This window comes from Ambystoma mexicanum, chromosome 7p (genome assembly GCF_040938575.1).
Source record: "Ambystoma mexicanum isolate Mex_15411 chromosome 7p, UKY_AmexF1_1, whole genome shotgun sequence".
Classification (NCBI taxonomy): Eukaryota; Metazoa; Chordata; class Amphibia; order Caudata; family Ambystomatidae; genus Ambystoma; species Ambystoma mexicanum.
In genome coordinates this window covers 607,862,366-607,888,046 of record NC_090939.1, presented here as the reverse complement: position 1 = coordinate 607,888,046, position 25,681 = coordinate 607,862,366, and the positions used below count along the sequence as shown (strand labels likewise).

The following is a 25,681-nucleotide window of genomic DNA, read 5'->3' as shown; positions in this document are numbered from 1 at the left end:
GAAAACTGTCTTGGTTTTAGCACAAACCATTCCGAACGCATTGATTTGCCACAAAATTAATCTACTACCACTTTCAGTGAAGAGAAACTGGAGAAGCCTAAAAAATTATCTTAAAATGGTTGATCCTCCAAAAACTACTTTATATGTGGAGCTTAACAAAATCCTTGGTGACCCCAATATTTGTTCACTCAATAAACGTACTCGTAAACTCAAGCTAATTCTTAATGAGATCAATGAAACTCCAGAGTCAATATGTATGTGCCTGCCGAGTCAAAAGAAAAAAATATGAAAGATATGATTGGGACCTATTCCTCTTTCTACGAATATAATTTGTTTTGCAGGAAATGGGGTGATCGCCCACAATATTTAATTCAATTCCACTCTTCTTCAATAGCTAGGAAAACATACTTTGTTTTAGGCTAAATCAATTTCCAACCTACTCGAGAACCAAATATTGGTATAGATGCCAAGGAATTATCGGTTCAGGCATATGCTGTTTTTGTGATTCATAGGCAGACAAAGAAACCTTAAAACACTTGGTGATTTACTGTAATTTTTTTAAAGAACCTCGTGAACAAATTTTTGATTTGAGCCCTCTAAACAAATCCCATATTGTTATGGAATCATTGTGGAAGCGATGCATGGAGGGCCATATCCTTCTATTTACTTTGAAATTGACTGATCAACTCTCAATTATCGAGCTAAAATTGTCAGAGGTGCATTTGACTGCATAATTCTGCGTATAATTACATAAATCTCATCTGATGTGCAAACCTGCTCTATACTATGATCTATGAGACTATATTAAAGCCTTGATGATTCTTTATTTTCTAACTTATGTGGCCTAAAAGTGATGTATTCGCATTCCAGGTGGATTTGGTATGATTCAAACCTTTTCACTATTATTTTTATTATGTATAATTCATTTTAACATCATTTATTGTAATACATTGATTGATCGAATGAATGTAGTAGAAATTTATATATTCTTTTTTATTGTGATGTACCTTAATATAAATATTATATAAATATAAATGTAATTTGTTTTTTTGTAAAGGTTTTATTTTAATAAACCACGAACAATAAAAAAAAAAAGAATCCAAACCAGTTCATAGTTGCACAAGCATCAGTTCTGGACATTCAACACCACAGTTCAGGGGCCGGCAAAGCCGCACCCGGGGGCACCAGGGGCCACATCGGCCTAGTCTATGCATGGTGGGGGCAGGAAGCAAGACACTTATGGCAGGGTGTCTGTCCCTGTTCCTTATGCAGCTCCCCCAGGCAGGTGTACCACAGGCATGGAAGGCCGCACAAGCACTCATGAGAGCTTCAACCCTCCTTTGCTATTCCTGTTCTCCTTTCCATTTTTTTCCTTTTGACAGTCACTGCCAATGGCCCTGGGATCGCCAACGGGCCCATGTACTTTTTTCCCATTGTGGTGAAATGGAGGCTGTAGATGCCACCCTCAATGGGCCCCGGATCTTCAGAGGGCCATTCATTGTTAAATGGCCTTTTTCTGACACAGATTGCTTCCTTTCTATGAATTTTTTTTCCTCCAAATTTTAAAGTTACTGCCATTGGGCCCGGGATCTTTTGAGGTGCCCATAGAGTTCCTGCTGCAGCTGCTGCCATGCGGGCCGCTCTTCTCCTCATCAGCGCATATATATTTGTATTTATGTTTGAGCTGCGACACGGAGCACTCACCACCGGTTGGCCCACAAACACTGTTGGACATGCGCGACAGTCGTGCGCCTTCATTTGATTTTTTTCCCCTCAAAATAAAAACGCTGATGTCAGGAGCACAGGGCAGAGCCACCAGCTGGCCCGGGAACACTCTGGGGGACCTGGCAGCACTGAAAGACACCCGCTCACCGTGCCGCTTGCAGGGGGGCAGGCATTCACCTTCTCTAATGCTGCACAGACACTAATTCCTCCACCAGCGAGCACCTCCCTTTCCAGCAGGATTTTTCTCCATTTATTGCGGCATCGCCGCCAGCATCGCGCTCTCCCTCCATCATGGCAGGGGCTGCCAAAACCTTCCAGTCTTTAATTTTGGTGGCGGATGCCACTTCATCTCTCACTCTTCCCCACAAACGAAACTGCAAACACAGAGCACAGCGCAGAGCTCTTGCAGGGCCCAGAAGACAGTCAGGCTGCCACAGTAGTCGCACCGCTCCTCCATCTCTTCCCTAGCGGGCGGTCAACCACATCTCGCTGCAGGGTAAGTTTCTTCCATGTTACACAGCACAGGGCACTGGGGCGCGAAACTCCTTCATCGCCAATGTTGTGTCCTGGACCCAGGGCACAGGCTCCAGTAACAACTTTGCTGGGGGCACAGTGCCGACATACCCAGTTGCAGGGATCAAATCACCCTGTTGGACCGTGAGCACACTGTCGGATTGGGGCCTGGGAGTATCCAGGCCAGTGGGGCAGGAGTTGGCCAGCATGGGCTCCAGGACACACATGAAGAGTTGCCCAGCAGGAGCTCTGCTGATGATGTACAGACAGGGACAGTGTTTCCCATCAGGGGCACAGTTATAGTGGAGGGCCCTTCAGGCAGGCCCTCTGCTTGCTACGCAGCACGAGCATTGCAGTGCAGGAAGAACCACACAACAGGCAGGAGTCAGTTGGTATAGACCGATGTGCTGGAAACGTCTCGTCCTTTTTTTTGTGTAAGTCACATGGTCACAGCATGTGACATTAGCACGAGCCCTAGGAAGGACCATTATCCCACAAGGGGTGGCACACCACAGATACCACGAACCATTAAAGCATTGGTTTCAGACCCTTTAAGAGAGCACCTGCCTTATGGCTCAGGCCGGCAAGTTGCATCAACCACGTGTCCCACTCCAGCTTTCTGAAACTGCTCATCACCAAAGAAAGGGTGTGAATTGGCAAGTGTGTTGTTTCGTTCAGCCGCTACACAAGGTTAATAGCCAGGAGGTATTTTTGAATAGGGAATCCCAACTTGGTCTGCTTCGTCCCCATGTAGCGTGATGGTCCGAGAATCATCCTTGCTTCCATGGATTATATCAAAATTATACGTGCTCAGCAGTGACTAACTATGATAGCACATGGGTCTAACTCAGGGACAGGGTGGCAAACGGCAACATGGAGCGGCACGGACCGGCAAAGACCGGCTTGGGCCCGTCGTGCCGTTGGCTAATGAAATAACAGACGAACTGCAACTCTGTTGGGAGTTGTAGTTCAAAAGACAGGAACAGACAGAAATGCCCAAATGGTTCCTGAAGCAAAGGTGGCTACAGTTTTTCGAGCAGTTTTCAGTTAAATTCCATAAAATTCGAATCTGCCTACTTGCCCAATATAAATAGATTGTGAAAAGGCCCCAAGTCACAGGTCAAATTTCGTCAGATAAAATCAAATGTAAAATGCCCCAGAAACCTGCTTTCTCATTTCATAAAAAAGGAAATGTGCTTTAATTTCCCAACACCCACCCTCCCCCACACACGGAACAGCACAATGCTGCACCATTATAGCTAGGACCATCTGAGATGTTTGAATACATGCCAGCACCAGTGGGGACGATGGGGATGTTAATCTGTGTAAAAATAACTTCCCGGGTCTTCACTGGTTGATATTAGAGATCACTTAATCCGGCTTGAGTGCTTAAATTTTGTGCCTCGGCTGGAAGAATCTGCTTGGGCCTGCAAGTAATCATACCACGTACCAAAAGATTGCCATTAATCACCCGACGTCACTGCCACGTGTAGCGCACCACTCAGCAGCCCCAGTCGGCTGGCTTTGATGCACCACAACTGAAATTCCATATAAGGTGAGAAAAGGCAGCTAGATTTCACAACTTCTATTAGTATGCATCAGAGAAACGATTTTTTTTATCCCACTTCCCCAGGGCATTACATTTAGAAAAGTGCGAATTAAAGTAGCAAAGGCAAAATACTAAATTACAAAAAACATAGCAGCTTTCACACATTTTCAGGCTTTATTCTTGGGCGCCGTCACAGAGACATGGAAAAAACAACCAGGCAAGCCACAGATGGGTTATGTTACGAGCCTCCCTTTCAAGAGACAATAGAGATGTCCAATTTATCGTTGCCAGGTTACATCTCCCGGCCCATCCACGGTGGGTGACAGAGTGCATCTAGCCTCTCTTTAGGCCAGGGTGTTACTCAGCTGGGGATAGAGAAAGATTTTCCTTTCCCAATTACCCTCACTGGGAAAGTAAAAGTCTTGGTATTGTGAGCTTCTCGGATCCTCAGACCCTTTAGGAGAGCTCTCATTCCATAACAGTCCCTGGGTTAAGTTTCACATCTACCAAGTAGGACAGGAAGGGGTGTTGGTTAGGAAAGTCTCTAAAGACTGTTTTGCCTCTTCCTTTCCAATGATGTCAATGAAGCAAAACTTGTTTTCCATCAAAACAAACAGTCTTATGCAAATTGTGTCCATGTCACATGATTCAGGATAACAAAAAATATACTCTTCAAAAATAGTCTTTCCTGGTCTTCCCGGGTGTCACTCTGTTCAAATTAAAACCAGTCTCTCATTAGGCACAGAAGAAGCCAGTCCAGGAAATATAAAACACATTGTTTTATTGATAGAATTTGTGTAGGTATCCAGTTAGCATGAAGACAATGGAGCACACGTACCAACCATCTTCAGGCATACTAGCACAGGTTGTAACGGAAACTATCTGGCCACCCTCAGGCATGCCAGTTCAGGTCCCAGATGGCAGTCTCATCACAGACATGCAACACACTCAAACATTCACTGAGCGGCAATGTGTCCTCATGTGCCAACATTGTAACACCATGCAGAGATGACCAGCGGGACACTTGCACAAGACAACTCCTATGCATCTTGCTGACAATCATGATACACCACCTCCCTTCCCCTTTACCACAGAAAAGGGAGTCAGATCCTCACTACCCACATACCAAACAAAACACATCATCCATGAAGGACACACACTAGAGAACAAGAACAAGAGATTAACCATCAGACAATACTCAACTGCAGTAGCAGGCAAAATAGTCAGGTGCTACAATTCCCACAAGAGCAACCTCTAGTGAATGCCCTGGTTGGTAATTTCCACACTTTCCATTGTCCCTCTTCTCCTCTCATGGGTCCACATAACTGAAGCGGTTGCTTTTCTTTCAGACAATGATTGATTCAAAGACCCAATAGTTCCTATTTGCTCTTCTGACAGGTCTTCGTTACATGGACAACAATGATTGTGGGATGAGCCTGCGGGTTTACAGGTGTAGTAGCCTTTATGTGGTGATCACCTGTTCCAGGCCCCTATGGTTGTGGGGCCGGGGGTGGGTCATTCCCCTATAACACTCATGGAACATGCATCATGGAACGAGTGGTGTGGCCTGGCCTCCCTAATTACTCGCACACATCTTCAGGGGCAAATAGGTGGTAACCATCACAGTCCCAATACTCTATCTGAAACCAGGAATTTGGTTGAGATTTTTAATCCTCGGTGAGGGACCCCCTTAGGAAAAGAAAAACACAGAGTGGTACTCTTACATTTGCACCAATATATTCTACTGCACAGCCACTGTAAATAGTTTTGTTCCTGTATTTTTGCACATTTAGTGCTTTTGTTTAGGAAAAATAAATGAATATCATACACCCTTCTCACAACTAGTTGGTAATTGACTCCAAAACAGGAAGGCCTAGAAAGCATCTACAAAAGATTATGTCTTTGGATTCACAGACATTTTTGGGGTCCATTTGCCACATCACATGGTACACAGGCCCCAGCCCTTTAAATAAAGCATTCATAACCAACACCCCTTATACATAGGTCCTACTCCAATGCCTGCACGGTTTGAGTACAGCATATGCATGTGGGGATGGAGCGTGGGTGGTTGCAAAGGAGGCACTTCCTGATATTTCTTTTACTGTGTGTGTCTGCTATTAGTCTGGGGGCATTTTATATTTGATTTTATCTGACGAAATTTGACCTGTGACTTAGGGCCTTTTTACAATCTATTTTATATTGGACAAGTAGGAAGATTCGAATTTTATTGAATTTAACTGAAAACTGCTCAAAAAACTGTTTGTAGCTACATTTACACAAGATCACTAGTTAAACATGCGTTAGAGGTGGCCGATTATATTGCAGAACCTGATGAGGACATATGTGTAATTACAGAAACATGGCTGCATGAGGCAGCCGGCTCCTCTATGATTCTGGCCACGCCTAGTATCTACATCATGCAATGCAGAAGTAGGCCGAGTGAAACTGGGGGAGGTGTAGCCTTTATTTATAAAGCAGACTTGGATATCTGGGAAACATATCAATACTCCGGGGGTGTGACCTTCTACTGATAACGGTATGGACTGAGGCTATGATAACAATCTAACAATCAATATTATGTTATTGTATAGGCCCCTCCCACTATGAATGATTTTACATCTCAAAATGAGTAGCCTAATTCTACCATTGCTTAAGCACTCTTCTAGATTTGTGCTGTTGGGAGATCTGAACCTGTGGAAAGGCAGCATAGGTGATGCACAGGCCCTGCAATTGGAGAACATGTTAACCAATATGGGCTTTATTCAATGTATTGAAGAAGCTACACATATAAAAGGCAATATCTTGGATTGGATTGCAACATACAACGTTGCATTGAGCAAACCCAAGATTAGGCCATGCCCATGGTCTGACCACCTTTTTATTCATTTCACTATAGTGTCCAAATAAAAGAAAACCATTAGCAATGCCTAATACCTGGGTCACCTCAAGAAATACTGGGAAGTTGAATCCAGACAACTTGCACAAATGGAATTTTCCCCATATAAATGAGCTTCCTAACATGCACGCCGCCGAACAACTAGTTAAGCATATGAATTAAGCCATGAATTACCTAGCCCTGCTTACAACTAAACGGGTGGCGCCTAAGAAATGTAACACATAGTTCTCGCCTGAATAGAGAACTCTTAGGATTTTTAAAAGGAAAAGCTTTTATGCATTGAAACAATCCTAATCAGAGTATCACAAATTAATATATAGTAGGGATGCAATAAAATATGAGATAGCTGTAATTCAGGCCAAAACAGATTATTTTGAAACTAGATAAAGAGAAAGCTCAACATGACTCTAAGGAACTGTTTACAATTCTTAAAGAATTGGAAAAACCGATGGATAACACTTGGGAGGGGCCAGTGAAAGACAAAGCCTGGTGCACCCAAATACAGGATGCCATGATTTAGAAACTCGAGGGAATAAAAAGGTAAGATCCAGAAGGATAGGTCATTGATCCTACAGATATATGGCCATGGGATAGCTGCATAGTTACAACAGCAGCACCTCAAAAACAGTTAGTCCCTACCTTCAAGTTTAGAAACATAACGGAAGGGGCATGCAGTACACTTTTAAGCAAACTTAAACCAACAAGTTGCAAGGCAGATATCTGTCCAGTGGTGGTGGTTAAAGCTTGCTCAAATTTATTTCTTATTACCCTGACAAAAATTGTTAACACCTCATTAAGCGAATGCCATGTGCCTAGGGATCTAAAAAGCGCATTGATAACTCCACTAATAAAAAAAACCTGGATTAGACCCAGACATACCAGGTAATTACAGACCTATCACTAATTCTCCATTCATGTTGAAGATTCTGGATAGGGTGGCCTACCAGCAAATACTGGATCACCTGACAAAGCACGATGTCCTTAATATAAGGCAGTCAGGTTTTAGACCATGTTTCAGTATTGAGGTGGCCCTACTGGATTTAAAAACGAACGTGTTGCGCAACGTGGTTAAAGGCCAAACTATGCTGCTGCTGGTGTTGTTAGATCTGTCGGCCGCTTTTGATTTGGTGGAACATCCTCTCCTATTGCATAAATTGAAGGAAGTCACCAATTTAAGTGATGATGCAGTAGCTTGGATACGTTCCTTCTTGGAAGATAAGTCAGTTAGGGTTTGTAGCCATGATGCTGAAGCTGGTCCTGTCCCTCTGCCTCACGGTGAGCCACAGGGAGCCTGTTTGTCTCCATCGCTTTATAACATCTTCACGGCCCCTCTGCGTCAATTGTTACAGAGCAAGGGTATCTGCTTTTCCAATTACGCAGAGGATACCCAGTGTATCATCCCTCTTTCAGCTGACTGTAGCAAGGATACACGCACTATTCATGGGATATTTGATCTTATTCAACATAGGGTGGCATAGAACGGGCTTGCGCTTAATAATGAAAAGAAAGGAACTCATGATTGTAAGTACGAGTCCCAGAATTGCTAGATTAGGACTCAAATATGTGGAGTTTAGTGTAGCAGAATGTAAAATTCCACTAAAAAGAAGTTAATACCACTTGGAGTTTTTTTGGATCAAGACCTCAATATGAGAATGCACATAAGAAATCCTGTGCTGACCTCCTCCTATTATATAAGACTCTTGTCTCATATGTCCTTATCTCTCCATTAAGAGCAGTGAGATGATAGATACAGCAATAATAGGTTAGAAGATTGACTATTGTAGTAGCCTTCTGACGGCAGTCAATAAAGGTGACATTTCTAGACTACAGGGTATCCAGAACAATGCTGTCTGTGGTATTGTTGGACTTAAAAAGTAAGATCATATTTCAGAAGCCAGGTGGGGGTCTACATTGGCTCCCGGTAGAGACTAGGATACAGATCCACTTCCTGAGCATAATCCACAAATGTCTAAATGGCTCAAATCCGCAATATCTGGCAGAGAGGATAATGAAAAAGCCTACTATAAAACATCTGAGATCAGATAACTCTAATTTCTTAGTTGTATCAAGAGCCAAATTGGCTCAAGTAAATAAGAGCTATTTTTATACATCAGCCCCCAGACTCTGGAACTCAATTCCGTCTGAGCACAGAGGGGAAGAATCCCTGGTCAAGTTTAAGAAGAAACTGAAGACCTATCATTTTAAGTAACTGCCTATCATCGCGCCATTGTTCATAATTTTTGACATGTATAATAGGATAGCTTTTTATGCTGGTGGGCGTTTGCTCCTTTCCTTCTTTTTTAGGTGTCATCGCCTGCGTCGTAAGCCTATGGGCCAGTTATGGTGTGTGTGGTATAAATCTAATAAAGTAAAGTAAAAGGCAGTATACGATCTAACAACTGGGCCGAACTCTTTAAAATCTGCAAGCAGCTGGCCAATCCTGCTGCAGTCTCTCTCTCTCTCTCTCTCTCCCGTCCCCTCCCAGGCCCTCTGCACGGCCCTGGCTTCTCATTTCATCTCTAAAACTCAGGACATCGTGCCTGCTATCTCTTCCTCTCACCCTGCCCTCTCTACTCCCTGCTCTTCCTCTGGCCCTTCTCTGGCCACCTCTCCTTCTGTGCCTTTCCCCTGCTCTACCCAGACAAGGGTTCTAGACAAGTCTGATCTATGATTTTAAAACAGGTTCACCCCTGTTCCTCCAAAACCATCAAGGATCACATTGACACCTTGGCCCCTGCTCTGGCTGACTTCTGCAACCACTCCTTCACCACTGGAGTCTTCCTTTCTCCCCTGAAGCACTCCTTTGTGGACCCACTTCTTAAGAAACCCTCTGCCGCCCTGTCCTGCCCGACTAACTATCGCCCAAACTCCATCACGCCTTTCCTGGGCAAACTCCTGGAAAAGCTGGGTTTAATCTTCACACTGAATCTGTTGGTTGTCTCCATGACCATCAGTCTGGCTTCAGAGCTGCCAGAAGCATGGAAACTCCTCTCCTGAACATCCATGAAGACCTGCTCTCCAACCTCGATTCCAACACCCACTATGTCCCCATCTTACTTGATCTATCTTCTGCCTTTGACACGGTCAACCATGCCACCCTGCTCAACCGTCTCCGTTATAACCTGTGTATCACCGATCAGGCCCTGGCTTGGCTGACCTCTTTCCTCTCCGATTGACCCTCCAAGGTCCAACCTGGGTCCTACCTCTCCTCTATCTCCATCTCTACATGTGGTGTTCCCCAGGGTCTAACTTCTCTCCCTGGCTGTTCAACCAGTACCTGGCACTTCTTGCCCACTGCATTGCTGCTCTCTGCCCCAAATTTCAACTCATTTTTCCGGCTCCCTTCCACCACTTCTTCTCCTTCTCTCATCTCTGACCGTCCATCTGCTATCCTGGAGTGGTGTGCCGCCAATGATTGCTGCCTTAATGCCAGTAAGACCGAGATACTCCTCATCAGCACACCCGCTCCCTCCTTTCCTGTCACTCTCTGGCTGACCTTGTTTGGCCCTCTTCCTGCTCCCACCTGTGAGGCTAAAAACCTCAGGGTCACCTTCAACGCCACACTCTCCTTCTCTCCTCACATATCTGACGTCTCCAAGAAGTCACACTACCAGCTTCACCTCCTCAGAGTTATTCTTCCTTTCCTCTCCTTCCCCCAGAAGCTCGCTGTCTTTAGAGCTCTGGTTCTCTCTAGACTGGACTACTGCAACATCCTCTTTCTAAATCTGCCTGCTTCTACTCTCCGCCCTCTGCAACTCATCCAGAACAGGACTGCAAGACTTGTCCTTGGCTTCAAGCCAGGGATCGTATCCCTCCATGACTGAAATCTCCTAACTGGCTCCCGAGGCTGTGAGGATTTACTTCAAAACCCTCTCCATTGCCCACAAGGCCTTCTGGGGACTGGGGCCTAAATACCCTCAACTCTCTTTTCCTAAATATCTTCCTTCTCGAGCTGTTCGCTCATCTGCCTCTAACTCCCTCAAGGTCAGTCGGTTCTCCAAGCAACGAGTTGGTGGTAGATCTCCTTCGGATGGGGCCTCTCTCTGGAACAGCCTCCCTGCTACCCTGAAACTTGAGGAGAATCATACCCGTTCCAGAAGCACCTCAAAACCTTCTTCTTTGCATCTGCTTTCTCTCCTCCTCTATCCTGCTGAACTCCTGGCTGAAACTGAAGCTGCACTTGTCACTTGGCTACCCTCAGATCTCAGGCTCAGGTCCCCTCCCCCGCCAGTTGCACACCTGCACTGCCTCTGACAACCCCCGCACTTGGGGACTGTTTTCTGTATCGCTACAGTACCCTACCTGCACTTGACACCTGATGTCTGCACTTACCCTTGCACTTGCCACCAGCTGGCCGCACCTTTCACTTATTGCTTTTATTTATTCTATTATTTTTACTGTCGATCCCATGTACTGCCCCCTGAACCTTTCCACTTCCACCTTCCCCTGCACAATCTCAATGTCACCTGGCCTAGTAAGATTGTTGTCTCCGTCGTCCCTCTGTTCCCCCTCCCTTGCCTCCTCAAGCCTTGAAACATTTGTGTATAGGTGCGTAATAAATGCCATATGATATCATAAGCACTTCGAGAACAGGAACCACCATTAGGGGTTTTGTTCTATTTCGGTCCTCCTGCTCTTCTCTTCTTCCCAGCTGGTTGGAAACCTGATGAAACAGGTAACCATCTTACGAGGAGTAGGGGTGTCACGGTATTCGTTTTATGACGGTACGATAACCTTCTTGCCAAATGACGGTATATCATGGTTATCGCGGTATGGCAGGTGGAGTTAACTGATCTTAACAAATATTTTCTAAAAGGTCATAAATTGACAGATGTATCATCACAAACAAAACCAGGCATCCAGGGCCAGAATTGGGCTTTTCAACATAATTTCCACTGAAATGCCTTGCTTCAACCAAACACACGTGTGGAGAGGAGGGGGTGGGGTGGAGGCCTGCTGCAATTGGCAAAGCAAACTCAATAGCTCTTTTTTTTTTTTTTTTTTTTTTTCTTTTTCTCTCTCTCTCTCTCTCTCTCTCTCTCTCTCTGTTACACTATATGTATAAGATTTAACTGTGTCATTTATTTATGCTACTTTGTGCTAGAGGTTATGGGGAATCTGGTTCCAAGCCCTTGTGGATTCATAAGACTAGTTGTAAGCATTGAAGCCGTGTTTACTAATCCATTTTCTCCCCCTCTCAGCAACTATAAGGTGTAGGACTTGCCACCAGGATTCAGCCCTGACACTAACTTTAGGAGTGTCAAGGGTCTAACCTAAGGCCCTGTACTGTTTTCGTTTCCAGTGTATGCCTTTATAGTACTTATTTGAAGTTCTAATTACTTACTGTGAACCTCTCTAATAAAGGGAATATTTGTTCAGTATGTCAGTGTAGTGTTCTATTTTGTGTAATCTACTGGGCCTACCTATCAGCCTTCACCCTTGAATGATATCGGACTACTTTGCTCTGATATCTTACAGAAAGAGTCTGGATTATCTTGGTGGGCACCCTGTTTTCATGCAGGGTAAGTGTTCCTGAAAGCCTCACCAGATGGGTGTGGAAAAACTTCCCTAACAAAGGAAAAACCACCTTGAGGAACCAATGGTTTCCAATGCCAAACTGCAACAAAACCATAATCTATCAAAAGCCTACAAGAGGAACCGACTTGGAGAACTGATGACCTCTTAATACCACAGCCTATAATCAGGTGCTTGCAAGTGGAAATCGCCCAGGAAAATTGGACTTCCCCAAAACAGAGACACCACAGAAGCCTACAAAGAGGAAAACACTTTAGAGAAATGGCACCCTCTAAATTCAAAAGCAACAGCAGCTAAATGCAAATTCACCAGCTATTTCACAAATCTAAAGCACCCACAACCATCAAGAAGAAGTCTAAGCCACACGTTAAGAAAGAAATTGCACTGAAGGAAACAGCTCCCTACTCACATACTCAGGAAGCCATATGCTCCCATGGAGAGTTACTAGAACTTACAACCAGCAGGCACGCATCACAAAATGCAGCCGAATACAACGATTATACAAAGTTCAAATATTAAAATAATGCATGTGAAAATCTGTGTGGTAATTTGCCTGTCTGTTTTACATGCAAAAGTAAGAGTGCAAAGCACTTCACATTAAAAGAGGAAAAATCCCGTAACCTTGCTTACTAAATTAAGCCTGCCCTTCTCAAAATACAATGGAGATTCTGCACATCCAATAAAAGAATTGTCTCCCAATATATATACAACGGTTATTGGCATTGGACTACTAAAAGAATAAGAAGGATTGTAACTGAAAAGAACTAACCAGAATAGTTAAAAAGCAATTCACACCTACAGGTATACAAACAGATTATATGTCTAGGTATGAAAGATTGTACATCCAAACTGTTATTTTCCCTCAATATTAATCCAAATAACAGACTAACTATATTGAGTACAAAGAGAACAATGATTTGGTAAAAAACATTTCAGAGTTCAGCTAATGGTTCCCTAAATCAATGATCTGCTAACTGGTTAAATTAGAATAAGTACTACGTAAAGCAGTTACTTAGTAATTCACTACTCAGTTTTAACATTATTTTGTCTGATTTAAGTTTAAGATGAGGCTCAAAATAGCCACTTTGCTTGAGAATTGACGCGTTTTAACTAAGAGTGATTTTTCCTGATCAAATTTTAAATTAGTTTTTCCTTTTTTCATCATCACCATCAATAAAGGTTATTTTGGAAATAACGACGTTTCCATAAAAACAAACTCATACAAAATACATTAAAAACTGTTCAGAGATGCAATAAAAAAGTTAAGAAAATCAGACAAATCCTTCGCACATACAGTCAGCTAACAATAGAAGGGGGACAGAAGTTCAAATAGCTAAGAATTCATTAAAAATGTCCTCTTGATCACACCATCCCTCACATTAAAAAGTAAATGGGAGACAGATATGGGTAGACAGATCTCGCAAAAGCTGTGGTTGCAGATGCGTAGGAGAACCACAAAAGCATCCATATCCTGCTAGTACAAATTACATGCTATCAAGCTTATATACAGATGGCAGTATGATCCACTTAGACTGGCCAAAATGTATCAAGGAGTGAGCCCATACTGTTGGAGGGGCTGTGGGAGGAGGGCTGATTATTGGCACATGTGGTGGGGATGCAAGGCGGTTCAATCTTATTGGTCTGAGGTCCTTAGTTGGATCAATGAGCTAGATGACGAAGAAAGGGAGAAACAACCATTGTTGATACTATTGATACTTAGACAAAATAGTTGATGCTATTTGGTCTAATCGAAACAGAGGAGACAACTACCAAGGCACCTAAAATGATACAAGGCCTCTTGATGGCTGCACGGGCTTGTCTTACTATGGTATGGAAAAGAGCCACACTCCCTACTAAAATGGAATGGATAGGAGTCTCCCGAAATATTTACAGAATTGACAACTTGACTGCAGCCCTACACGGGGACCGCACCTCCATCGAAAATGAGTGGTCGGAATTTCGTGCCAAATATATCACATAAAAGAAAGTGTGCGCAAAATCAAAAACAAAATGTTCTAATATGTACCTCTATTCAATGGTGTGATTCCATTATTGACTCTGATGTGGACTAAGTTAAATTATACCTTCCTTTCCAGTCCCAATATGAAGGAAAGAGAGGGGGGAGTGGGGGGGGACTGGGGACATCATAGGAAAAGTTATTAAGAAAATTACATGCTGTGCAAGAAGATCAAATGTTATGAGCAATGTTTTGTATACTTCTTATACAACCTTTTGTTACAATGTTTGTACTTGAATGTTCAGACCTCAACTTTGAAAACCAATAAAATTGAAATAAAAAAAATAAAATAAAAATAAATAAATGTCCTCTTGTGCAATCCCAATCTGGGAAAGTCAGCCCACAAAAGGTAGACCAATGGTGGTCTAAAGTGAGTGTCCTTTTATAGTTTCCTTTTTTCCACCTGCTTGTTTTATTCTGGTTTTAAAAATATATGTATATGTATATATATTGTCTTATGACATGCTTGTTTTTATACATGGCTCATTTGGATGGGAATTTACTTTGTGATTTAGCATATCATAAAGTTTTGCCAGTGCCCTGAAGAAGCTCACCCAAGGCCACAAATAGTGTGTGACCTCGCGAGTGACACACGTGTTGGCATTAAAATGGCACAATAATGAGTTTGTTGAATCTGAAATCATAGGTATTCCACAACAATTTTGAATAAAATTGTTATAATCAAGAAGATTAAAGTTTTCTTTGGATTAGCATCTAAGGAAGATAACTTCTTTAGATAGATGGTGGAGATTACCACCATTTAGGGTTTTGTGTTTCTTTGTACCAGTGATTTGACACAAAGTATGGAACTTTGATAAAAATGTTTTGGTTAGGATTAAAAGAGTTTTTTTTATTTAATTATTTCATGTTTTTTCTATGAATATACAATTAAATCTCAATAAGAGATGATTCATCAACAATTATGCACAATATATGTGGTTACTTGTGCAGGGAACCAGAGTGTGCCCCTTCCTTCCTGTACTGTTAATATTCTTGGATCTCTGGAGGGTGGAAGCTTCAGAGTCCAATAGGGTGCTGCACCATGGTGAGACATGCCTTGCTTTTGAATTCCACACTGTGGGCTACTGCAACTCCCTCACCCACTGTGGGTCTGGGTGTGAGCAGGTTCCCTGCAGACCTGATGACTTCAGCTATCAGAAGTACTTTCAGCAGAATCAACGCTGATTGACAACACCTGCACTGTCTGTGAACTACAGGTAAATACGGCCTCCCTGATGTGATGAACACTGAAACCGTTAGGAAGAGAACACCAGTGGTTGAGTAGGTGAGTTTTGCAGAGAACCATAGTGCACCCCTTCCTTCCTGTATGTTTATCTTAAATAATCTCACGTAAAATGAGTAACCTACTGCAAAAATCACATTCACACTTACTCATTTTCCAACACTAAAATGCAATATTAACCATTCTTTCTTAGGCCCTTTACATTAGTCAAAATGTTTTGAAACACTGATTTTAAGCATTGCAATTATACAAGAAGACGTTAGGGGAAGGTAAAAAGAATTACAAAAAAGTACTTGTAAAATTAATTGTAAATTCATAATTGCTATCATTGAAACAGGGGCACATGAAACTGAAAAGTAATTTTTAAAAACGTTTTCAGTAAACAAACACAAAATAGTCCTTTTGCAGCAGGCAGATTGTTTGCGGCTAGTAGATGAGCTGCATCAAAGAAGGACGGAGCAGACAAGATGACGTCCAGCATTAAGCAGAGTAGTGGGTAGAGTTAGAGGTCCTGATGGAGGCAGAAAAATAAATGAACTTGGGGAAGGTGCAAATCGAAGCAGAATTATGTTTCAGTTCGTATTTTCAAGGGATATAGCATGCGTGGTGATTTCCTTCATTGGTATCCAATAAGTATTTTGGAAGGAATAAAGCAACGACTGCTTTAGGAGGGATCTCTGCTAATTAAATACCCTTTCAAGGATCTGCAATAGGATTCATGTGGAAGAAGTATTAGGCAGTTTTCTCAAAGGTAGACAGGTTTACATAAATCATCATTGAAATAATTTGTAGAAGGTCAACATTTCGGGAGTTACGCTTCAGCACTAACTCCAGCACCAATTCAACATTAAAGCATGGAACAATGAGAACACATGAAAACCAATCCAAAACTGCTTACCTCATCAATTAGCTTTCTGGCATTTGCGGTTGTGTAATCACCAGCAAAAAACACAACCAAACAAGATTCCTCACTTTTCTTTGGTCGCTGACCCCTTGTCACTGGAATGATACTCTTGTTCGGGTCTGTTGCTACACGTACAGCCTTGAGCTCCTCAGAGTCTGGCAGAGGAACTGCATCCAAGACAGAGGAATCCTCAGGGAGAAGGTTCCAGTTGTTTTCTCCAGACACAGGTGTGAAGTCATGAATGCTACTCCAGTTGTTATTAAAGATACTCAGGCCGGCATCCTTGAACTGGAAGGCAAGCTCTGGATAATAGTATTGGAAACAGGCAAACTTCACACCAGTGGACGACTCAATAATGGGCTGGGTGGCACAGCAGAGAAAGACCTCCATCTTCCGGCAGTCCCGAGTGCGAAACTGCTGGCACGCAACAACACATTTGCACTCCTTGCAATCGCGGAAAAATACGCTGCCCTTAATAGGTCCGAGAAAAATGCGGCAGTTTGTGCAGTCATCAATTGTGACTGTAGCCGAGTGGTCAAAGATATAGATATTGCAGTTCTCACACTCTTGGATAACAAACTGCTGCCCTGCAACCTTTCCTGGGAGGCGGCCCACAGTTTGGTCTTTTAATCCATTGAACATGTAGTCCTTTGGATCAACCTAGAGATGAAACGACAATGACAACATGTAAAAATGTTAATTTTCATTTATTTAAATAAAGAAAGCATTCTGGAATTGCAAAGGAACATTGTGGGACTAAACAGTCAAGTGAGACATATGTAAATAAACAGTTGGCATGAAAATAATTTAGTAATTATCTAAAGACATATAGTACGTGTTATGCAAAAAGGAAATAGATCACAAAAAGTAGAGGGATTGAAACTGAAGGTGATCCTTAAACGTCAGCAAAATATTAGTAACCACAGGAAACACTTCATAAAATATTTCAATTCAATCCTTCAGCAGCTAACAGTTTGAATAAAACTTGCTTGTTGATGCTGCCATTTCAAAAGTCTAGAGACTTTCGGTTTTGCATTTTCTTTCTTGAATTTATCTTCATGCACAAAGTATGAAAACATGTATATTTGTATATCAAATTCATTAACCGGGTTCATGTGTAAGTAAAAGAGAAACAGACTGGATATATGCTTTGATTTGAAGGGCATAAGGTACAAGTTTGATCAGGTGAGGAACCCAGTTCACTCTGGTCTCCTACGCAATTCATTGATCATTATATTCACATTTAGATTGTCAGGGTTAGGGATATATAACAAATAATGCATATCTGAATTCAGCAAAAAAACTTTAGTTAAGATAGAGTTAAGATAAAGCAATTAATTGGAACAAATTCCATGTAATCTGCATGGCAGATATGGGAAGTGATGAGAACTTAACATGGAACCCCCCCCCAGAGATCCCATCTTGTCATTTTTTTATCTCATTGTTGATCCATGCTGTGATGTCATTTATGTGCTCATGGGCACAGCAACGAGGGACTACGAGTTAACATGGTTATCACTTCCCACATCCGCTGAATTTCATGCATTTTGTTGCAGTTAATCGCAAACACGGTCTCAGCTGATGTTTTTTCACTGAATTTCAAGGGTTTTGTTATGTTATACCTTCTGCAGCACTCCCTGGGTATGTCCTTTGGCTGTGGCCACTGTCCATGTTGTAACAATTAGGATAAACGACTGTGCGCCATGTCCCCCCACCCCACTAGTACATAAGAAATAAGAAGATTCCCACTGTCCATTTTGCAACAATAAGTCTAAAAGGATCTGGCCCACTGGCGATGGTCCCCATGTTCTTTTTTGTGGTTGCCACTCCAAAAATGTCCCCACACAACAGTGACTACTGTGGAGCTGCAGTAATCGCTGCCGCGGTAATCCAATATTTGCAGATTACTGCGGTAATGGGCAAGCACTTGCAAATAAAAAAAGTCTTCCACATCCCCACTGCCTCTCTCCATGTGGGCCCTTTCTCTTTTTAGGTCCATCTGCCTCCCCGCACTGTGTTAATACCTCCTTACCCGCTGCAATTATCTTTTTCATCCACTCTTTCCTGTGACATTGTTTTTTCCCCATCACGCTTGCAATGTTCTCACTGGACAGATGAAAATTATCGGACTCAAATTGGAATCTCCAGCACTTTCAAAGTGTTCAACTAACCATTTGGTTCTACTTCACTCTTCTCACCCCTACGTAATGAAAAAAACACCATTTCCCTCCTCCAAATATCATATGAAGCCTTTTTCGTTTTTGTGTTTCCGCATCAAGCAAAAATAAAATAAAAAAGATGGCAGTTGATTTCTTGTTCAATTTGGGGAAGTGAGGGGGAGGGCATGCTAGACATCCGTTTTGGAAAATAGCCAAATCCGCCCTGCGAGTCAAAAATAACAATAGAACTTTAGGACAAGGGAATGGAAATTGTTTTAGCTTAACTATAGCGTAGGTGGCTATGGTCGGACGGGTAGACAATCAGGTCTACCAATCTCAGCCATAATGAATACATGGAGGCTTTCCCACCCTGCAGTTTAATAATGGCATGTACGTTGCGTTCTGCCATAGACCACTTCATTTGGTCTTTGAATCATGCACATCTTGCATTGGCTGCCTCTTTTTCAATGCATGCGTTAACTATACTACGTTAAGTGAACACTGAACTCAGCAGGAGAAATGGTCCCTGCACTTGCGCGATCTGAATGACACTTGGCCTAGTGGGATCGCTATCTCCGTCTTCCCTCTGTTACCCCTCCCTTGCTGCGTAGCGCCTTGAAACACTTATGATATGGCATTTATAATCCGCCTAGACACAACATGTGCAGTCTTCTGCTTAATGAGTAGCAAACTCCAGCAAAATATGTGGGCCTCCAATCTCCACTCAAGAAAAGCCACAATTTTCTCCATCACCACCAACCAAAATCTTAACCTCTCCAGCCACACATGCCACAAATATGAACAATCCGATGGCCCAGGGTCACACTTGCAATAGGCTGGGGCACTCTCCCTTTTGTGCACTAGAACTTGAGTGATATATCCTCTCGTAATACATTTAAAATGAATACACTTAAGACTATTTTTAGAGAATTGTTTTGTGCATTTGCATAGTCTTCCTCACACTGCATCTGGTAGCGGGGCGCCTGCATCACCTCCATTTCTGCTGCAGTCTGACCAGCGCTGACCTTGGTCTAGGAAACCTTGCACTGTATAGTTCATACACATGCGCACCGTTGTTACCCAACTTTCATAGCAACTTACTTCGCTGGTCTTCGAAGGAACCCTGGCTATCCCCTCCAAATCACTGCCCTTTTCCGGGCATACTCAAAGTTAAAATTACTCCGTGGATTTGCAATCCCAAACTCTAAAGATTTTCCTCCATCTAAATTTGGACTAGATTCTAAATCGCCTCAGGGATTCCAGCCCTCTCAATGCATATTGTTGGACTCCCTGGAATGAATATTGTAGGTATAGGCCCTTCAGTCTTTACTATTCTATTCCACACTCACGCCTGTAATACTCAGCAAGCCCATTCAGCAGGAGGAAAGAGTGGAGTGAGCAGGAGCAAACAGAGTCCCTCCCACTCAGTGTAAATGAGCAGAAAATCAGACACATCTTCAGGCAAATATACCACTAATTGCACTTGAGCTGCAAAAAAGTGGACCTCCAGATCAGTTGCCACTACACCACCCTGAGATTACGTTGTGACCAAGGTATCCCACAAACCGTAATGCTAGAAGTGTCAGGATGCCGCGCATGACAAATTAGTAGGGAGCGTAATAACACATTTGAAATAAGAATGAATGCCAGACCAAACAGGAACATTCTGAAAGTAATACAATAGTTTGGGAAATAGATAAATTAGGTAAAGAAGGCCCAAAGGCAACTTTGCGCTAGCGTTGTTTTTCAAATGTTTATACCGTGTTTTTATTCGTTAATTGGTGATAGTACAATTCATATTAACAATTGTGTTATGCCTACTGGTAGGTTTGACCTGTTCTTGTGACAGGCTGTATTAACAATTTTTGCACCAAATTCGCAACATTAAAAGTAAAAACAGCCAACGTGTAGTTTGACCAAAATGGTATTTGTCAAGGCAAGGGAGTGTGGCTTATGTGGTCCACTGTTTGAAGTTGGCACGGGGACCATTTGGAATGTTCGATATTAGTACACAATGGTCTCATCGGGAACCGCCCCTCTCCTTGTCTAAGTTTAACTAACACCTGTGACTTATTTATCCTCTTACTCTGAGCTGTATTCATAGGCTCTTACTGCCTACATTGTGCTAGCCTGACTCTTATCCGTTCAACCCTTCTATGCTCCTGAATAGCAATGACTACCTCACCTCACTCACTCTATCCACTTTTATATCAAATGACTGTACTGTATCATGCATTGTACCTCACACTGTAACGACTTGTATGTACTAAATTATGACAGGCAATGTAACTAAGCTTTGAGATTTCTTGTACTGCTGCGCCCAGCTGCCCAAGGACTTGGTGCGCATTATCAAATCAATAAACAAACAAACAAGGTTATCGGGATAACCATAAGTCATGTCCTTAGATGCTGGCGGTTGCTGCCGGTGCAGCCAAAGCTATTTGAGGGTGCCAGTTGATTACTAGTAATATTCCATTCCTGTCTGTGATTTAGGCAGACGTCAAGTATTTAAAGCCCATGTCGGGTTGGCATTCATTGAGGAGTCGGTCTTCTGTGAAGTGCCGTCGGATGGTAGTGTGGGAAGGATTATCATTGATGAGATGGAGTTCTACCCACCCACTGTTCCGCCCAAAGATAATCAACCCAGGGAATCACTAAGCTTGCAGTTTTCTTTGACCTCCTCAGACATTCCCATCCTTCACAGATTACCTCCAGGTCTGTATACCTGCCATCCAATTCTGGAAGACATAACATCTAAAGCTAAACTCTGCCCATACCAAAATCATTAATTTTTCCCTTTTACCAAAACCTAAAGCATTATTTCTCAAATCTCTCCCTGGGAACTATTGTCACACTCCACTTGAAACTTCGGATCCATTTTCATAACCTTAATCTGACCCTTAACCTTTATGTCCACATCCAACATGCACAAAATCTGTACCATCTCAATTCATTCAGATTCTCACAAATGCACTTGTCCTAAGAACGCTTGATTCCTACAGAAACTGCCCAACTACTCTGAATATATAAAGTGCACATTTGTCTCCTGCACCCTGTTCAACCATCCAAAGTTGATATCATGCTACAGACATGGTGTAGACTGGCTCACAATGCGTCACAGGCTAATACAAATGCTCCATATCGTGTTCAAATGTATTAATCCCACACAACTTTACACAAAACATCCCTTGCTTTGTACCTTACCGGCACCTGGCAATGACACATTCGTCTCAGTGAAAAAACCCACAAACTATACCACCGAAAAGTTCAGATCTTTGTCTCTTGGCCCGCCTCTACTGGAAAGCGCTCTGCCTAGACCAAACAGTTGTCACCTCAAAAGTCTGACCCCAGATACAATGTATCTGGTGTCCACCACCCCTTGAAACCTCAGACCGCACCCTCACTACTCCCTATATTTTCTGTAATCGCTGTCTGGTCTAACTCACCACATTCTCCCTTCAAATCGTTTCTCTGCCAGCCCTTCTTATGTGCTGTTTGAAGCAATATATGAACATCATTTCTTGCAAAATGCGTATTAAATAATTACATATATAGAAACGGGTTCTGCCCTTTTAGACGCCACATATACTTCACTATGGCAGTCCATTAGAAGAAGAAACACAAAGGCATAGTAGAACCCACACAAGTGAAACATCACAATATTAAGCAAAGGAAGACAACATTTCCTATTCAAGTATTTTTAGAGACAAACAGGTGGATTTAGCAGTCATGACCAAAGCAACGAAACTGCTCGACAATTCTCCTCGCCATTATTCTGTCCCACCGAGTCAGGAAAAACTTGCATTCATGCAATTAGACTCAAATATAGCAACAGCAAACATTCAAAGTAAGTACTGTAAGGAATACGTCCAATAAATAATACACACTTTTACTAGGGAGCAGATTGGTGTGCCATGGGTTAGAGAGGAAGATTAAAGTAGCAAATGACAGTGTAAAAAAAACCAACAAAAAGTCTACAGTACACACACAACCAATAAAAGAAACAGGAACTCCCAGGAGCACTAAAAGAGCTGCATTTCAGAAGCAAACCAAAAACGACACTGCTGGGATGGCCAATGTGGGTCGAAAACGAACCTGGCAATAACACAGATGTTCTCCTGTAGACTATCCAATTTTTGCATTTTTACCACATTGCCATGTAAAGTTAAAGCAGGTCTCCGGTATTCTAAATAGTCTATGCACTTTCTGGTACATAAAAGTAGGACACCAGTCTTTCACTTTTTCTTTTTTTTTTCTTTAAATTGTGGTAGGTGACAGTTTCCATATAGAGTATTACCTCCACGTCCCTCTTCCTCGGCCCAGTACTTATCTTGGAGTATTTTCATGCTCACTGGAACTCTTTTTTTTCAATCTGGCCTCCTCTGGACCCTCCCCTCCTAGGAGGTATAACTTCTCACTCACCCAATACACAGCTGTTCTTTTGTTCCTGTGGGAACTGTCGGATCCTCTCGGTGCGGGGCTCTCGAGGGGCAACGGCTGGTGTCTCACACCCGGTGGCTACTCTGCGGGGCTTGGATGCTGCATGGTGCTGGTGTTTCCACTGGGCCTCCTGTGGGGCCCTAACTGTGGTGTTTCCAGGTGTCCTCGGGCTGACAGGGTGTGCCGTTGGCTTCCTGGTGGCGGTTGTCTTCTATGCCGGGCCGGGGGGGGGTCTGGTGCCTCTCCCAGTGTCTCTGGTGAGTGAGCTGGAGGAGGGGGAAGGAAGGTGGTTGCGGGGCCTCTGCCACCCATACCTCCCCACTACCCGTTTGCTGTTTGGGTCTGCGCGCCTTTGGGTAGGCTGCACCAGTGGATTGCAGTGGCACAGCCTGCTGACCTGCAGTGAGGGGGCCGCGTGCTCCCACCTCTCCTGCCGCTGTGGTCAGGCTGTGTGGAGTCCTCGATTTGGTCCCCGTGGCTCCAACAGCTCTTCCAATGGGGGGGCGGGGCTTGTTGGTTCTTTGCTTTCGGTCCTCAGTTGCTAGAGCAACGAAGACGCCACCCAGGCTTTTCTTATATGTATTCCGGCGCAGGTCACAGGAGTGGGCTGCGTTGTTCTTGGTGTGTGCAGAGATGGGAAAGCATGCTGAGATGAGGAAGCATGCCGAGCCTCGCTCTTCTTCCTCAAGGCTGCCTAAACAGCGGAAGGTGGCTGCCCATGCTCCTGGGGTTTCTCGCAAGGACTTTAAATCCCTAATGAATTTCCGGCTTCCCGTGTGGCGAGTCCTGGTGTGTCTGCGCCTGCCCTTGGTTCTACCTCTTCTAGTTTTTACTCTTCCTCACACTGCTTGGTCATCCCTTTCGTCAGATGATGAGGATGCCTCTGGCAAATACTTGGACCAGAATGAGGTCCAGCTGGTGATGGACCAGAGTTAGGGGTCATGGGGTTTCAGGAGCCTGCTGTTGTGGATCAGGTTGCAGAGCTCTCTGTTCGCAAATATAAACATTCTCCCAAGGTGGGGTTTCCGTGGATCTCTGACATTTGGGAAAAGATCCTTCGTGAGTGGGTGAGATTGGAACAGATCTCCATGCCCCGTTTTATGGCTAAGTTGTACTCTTTCTCTGGGGTGAGGAGGCCCACCTTCCTCCTGTGGTGGAGGTTCATGACATTCTGGCCAGCATTGTAGGCTGCTCCTACATACCTGCAGAGGAGGCTGCGGTCAGGGACCCGATGGACTGGAAAGTGAATTCTGCCCTCAAGAAGTCCTTGGGGTCCCATCTGGCTATGCAGGCTTGCACCTATGGGTCCTATGCCACGGATACAGTGTTGGCTGGCTTTCGTAGTCTGTGGCAGGCATTGGCAGATGGCACCAACTGTTCCCAGCTCCTATCTGACATCCAGCCACAGATCGAGTTTATGTCGGACCGGTTTTACAATGGGATTTGGAGGATCGCTATGGCCATGGGCGCCACTGTCGCTGGTAGACTCTATTTGTGTCTAAGGGATTGGAAGTCGGAGGGGTACCTGAAGCCTGTGGCTTTAAAGCTTCCCTTTGAGGGTAGGAAACTGTTTGGTGACACTCTGGAGTCCAAGGTTCACTGGGTCTTTCAGGCCAATAAAAATGCAGACAAATTGAGGAAGAAAGTGGCTCCTCCGTCGGCTTTTGGTTTTCGTCCTCCTCGCAAGTCTTATGTTCCTCGTCCCGGGACAGATCGGAGGAAGCAGGGTTTCCGGGGTCCTTTCCATCGTCCCCAGTCTGCCCCTAAGCCTCAGAAGTCCTGACACCCACTCTTAGCCGGTAGGGGAGTGTTTGTCTCACTTTTCTCGGATCTGGGACTGGTCGGCCTCATAATGTTCAGATTGGTCCACGGTTCGCCTGAGGTACCGACTGGATTTAGTTTCTACCCCTCTGGTGACCGGTCTCTGGGTGACTCCTCTGCCAACGACTTCTGTTGGCAGGCGGCCTTGCATTCGGCTGTCCTGGACCTTTTTCGCAAACGGGCTGTGGTCCTGGTGCCATCAGGCCAGATGGGGACTGGCTCCTATTCCTGTGTGTTTCTGGTCCCCAAGCCATGGGTTCTCCTTTCGTCTCATCAATTTGAACGCCTTAGTTCGGTCTCAGCGCTTCAAGATGAAGATCCTCCAGTCTGTCATGCTGCCGGTGATGAGGGGGGTTTGGCTGGTTTCCCCTCGACCTACAGGATGCCTATTACCATGTCCCGATCTACCAGAGTCATCAGCGGTTTCAAGTTCCGTGTTTTTCCCCTCTGGTCTGAAGTCAGAGCCTCAAGTCTTCACAGAGCTTTTGGCTCCCCTTGTGTCGTCTTTGCACCTGCCCGTGATTCAGGTGTCCTCCTACTTGGATGATTGGTTGATCTGCGCCAGCTCCCAGCATCAGGTGGTGGCCCATCTTCATCTTGTATTAGTGCCCTGGTTCAGTGGGTGTTTTTGCTCAATCTTCAAAAGTCACACTTGGCTCCCTCACAGACTCTTCATTTCATTGGGCCCAATTCTGCACAAGGGAGGGGTTGGTTCGGCTCCCATTGGGCCGGGCCTCCCGGCTCCAGTCGCCCCTGAGGGATCCAGTCGCAGGTCTTGGGCTTCGGCCAGGTACCTTTTGTGTCTCTGGGGTCACAAGACTTCCTGTGTCTTCGTAGTCCTCTGGGCCTGGCTGCATTTGAGACCTTTGGTGCACCATC

The 25,681-nt window shown here is 44.0% G+C and overlaps 1 protein-coding gene across 1 annotated transcript in view; it reads right to left on the bottom strand.

Moving 5' to 3' along the window:
• Window positions 1–25,681, bottom strand: part of RP2 (RP2 activator of ARL3 GTPase) — a 300,342-nt gene that overhangs the window by 128,653 nt on the left and 146,008 nt on the right. The window contains exon 2 of the mRNA XM_069636616.1: window positions 16,377–17,042. Coding sequence (XP_069492717.1) covers window positions 16,377–17,042 — 666 coding nt within the window. The remainder of the gene's footprint in view (window positions 1–16,376; window positions 17,043–25,681) is intronic.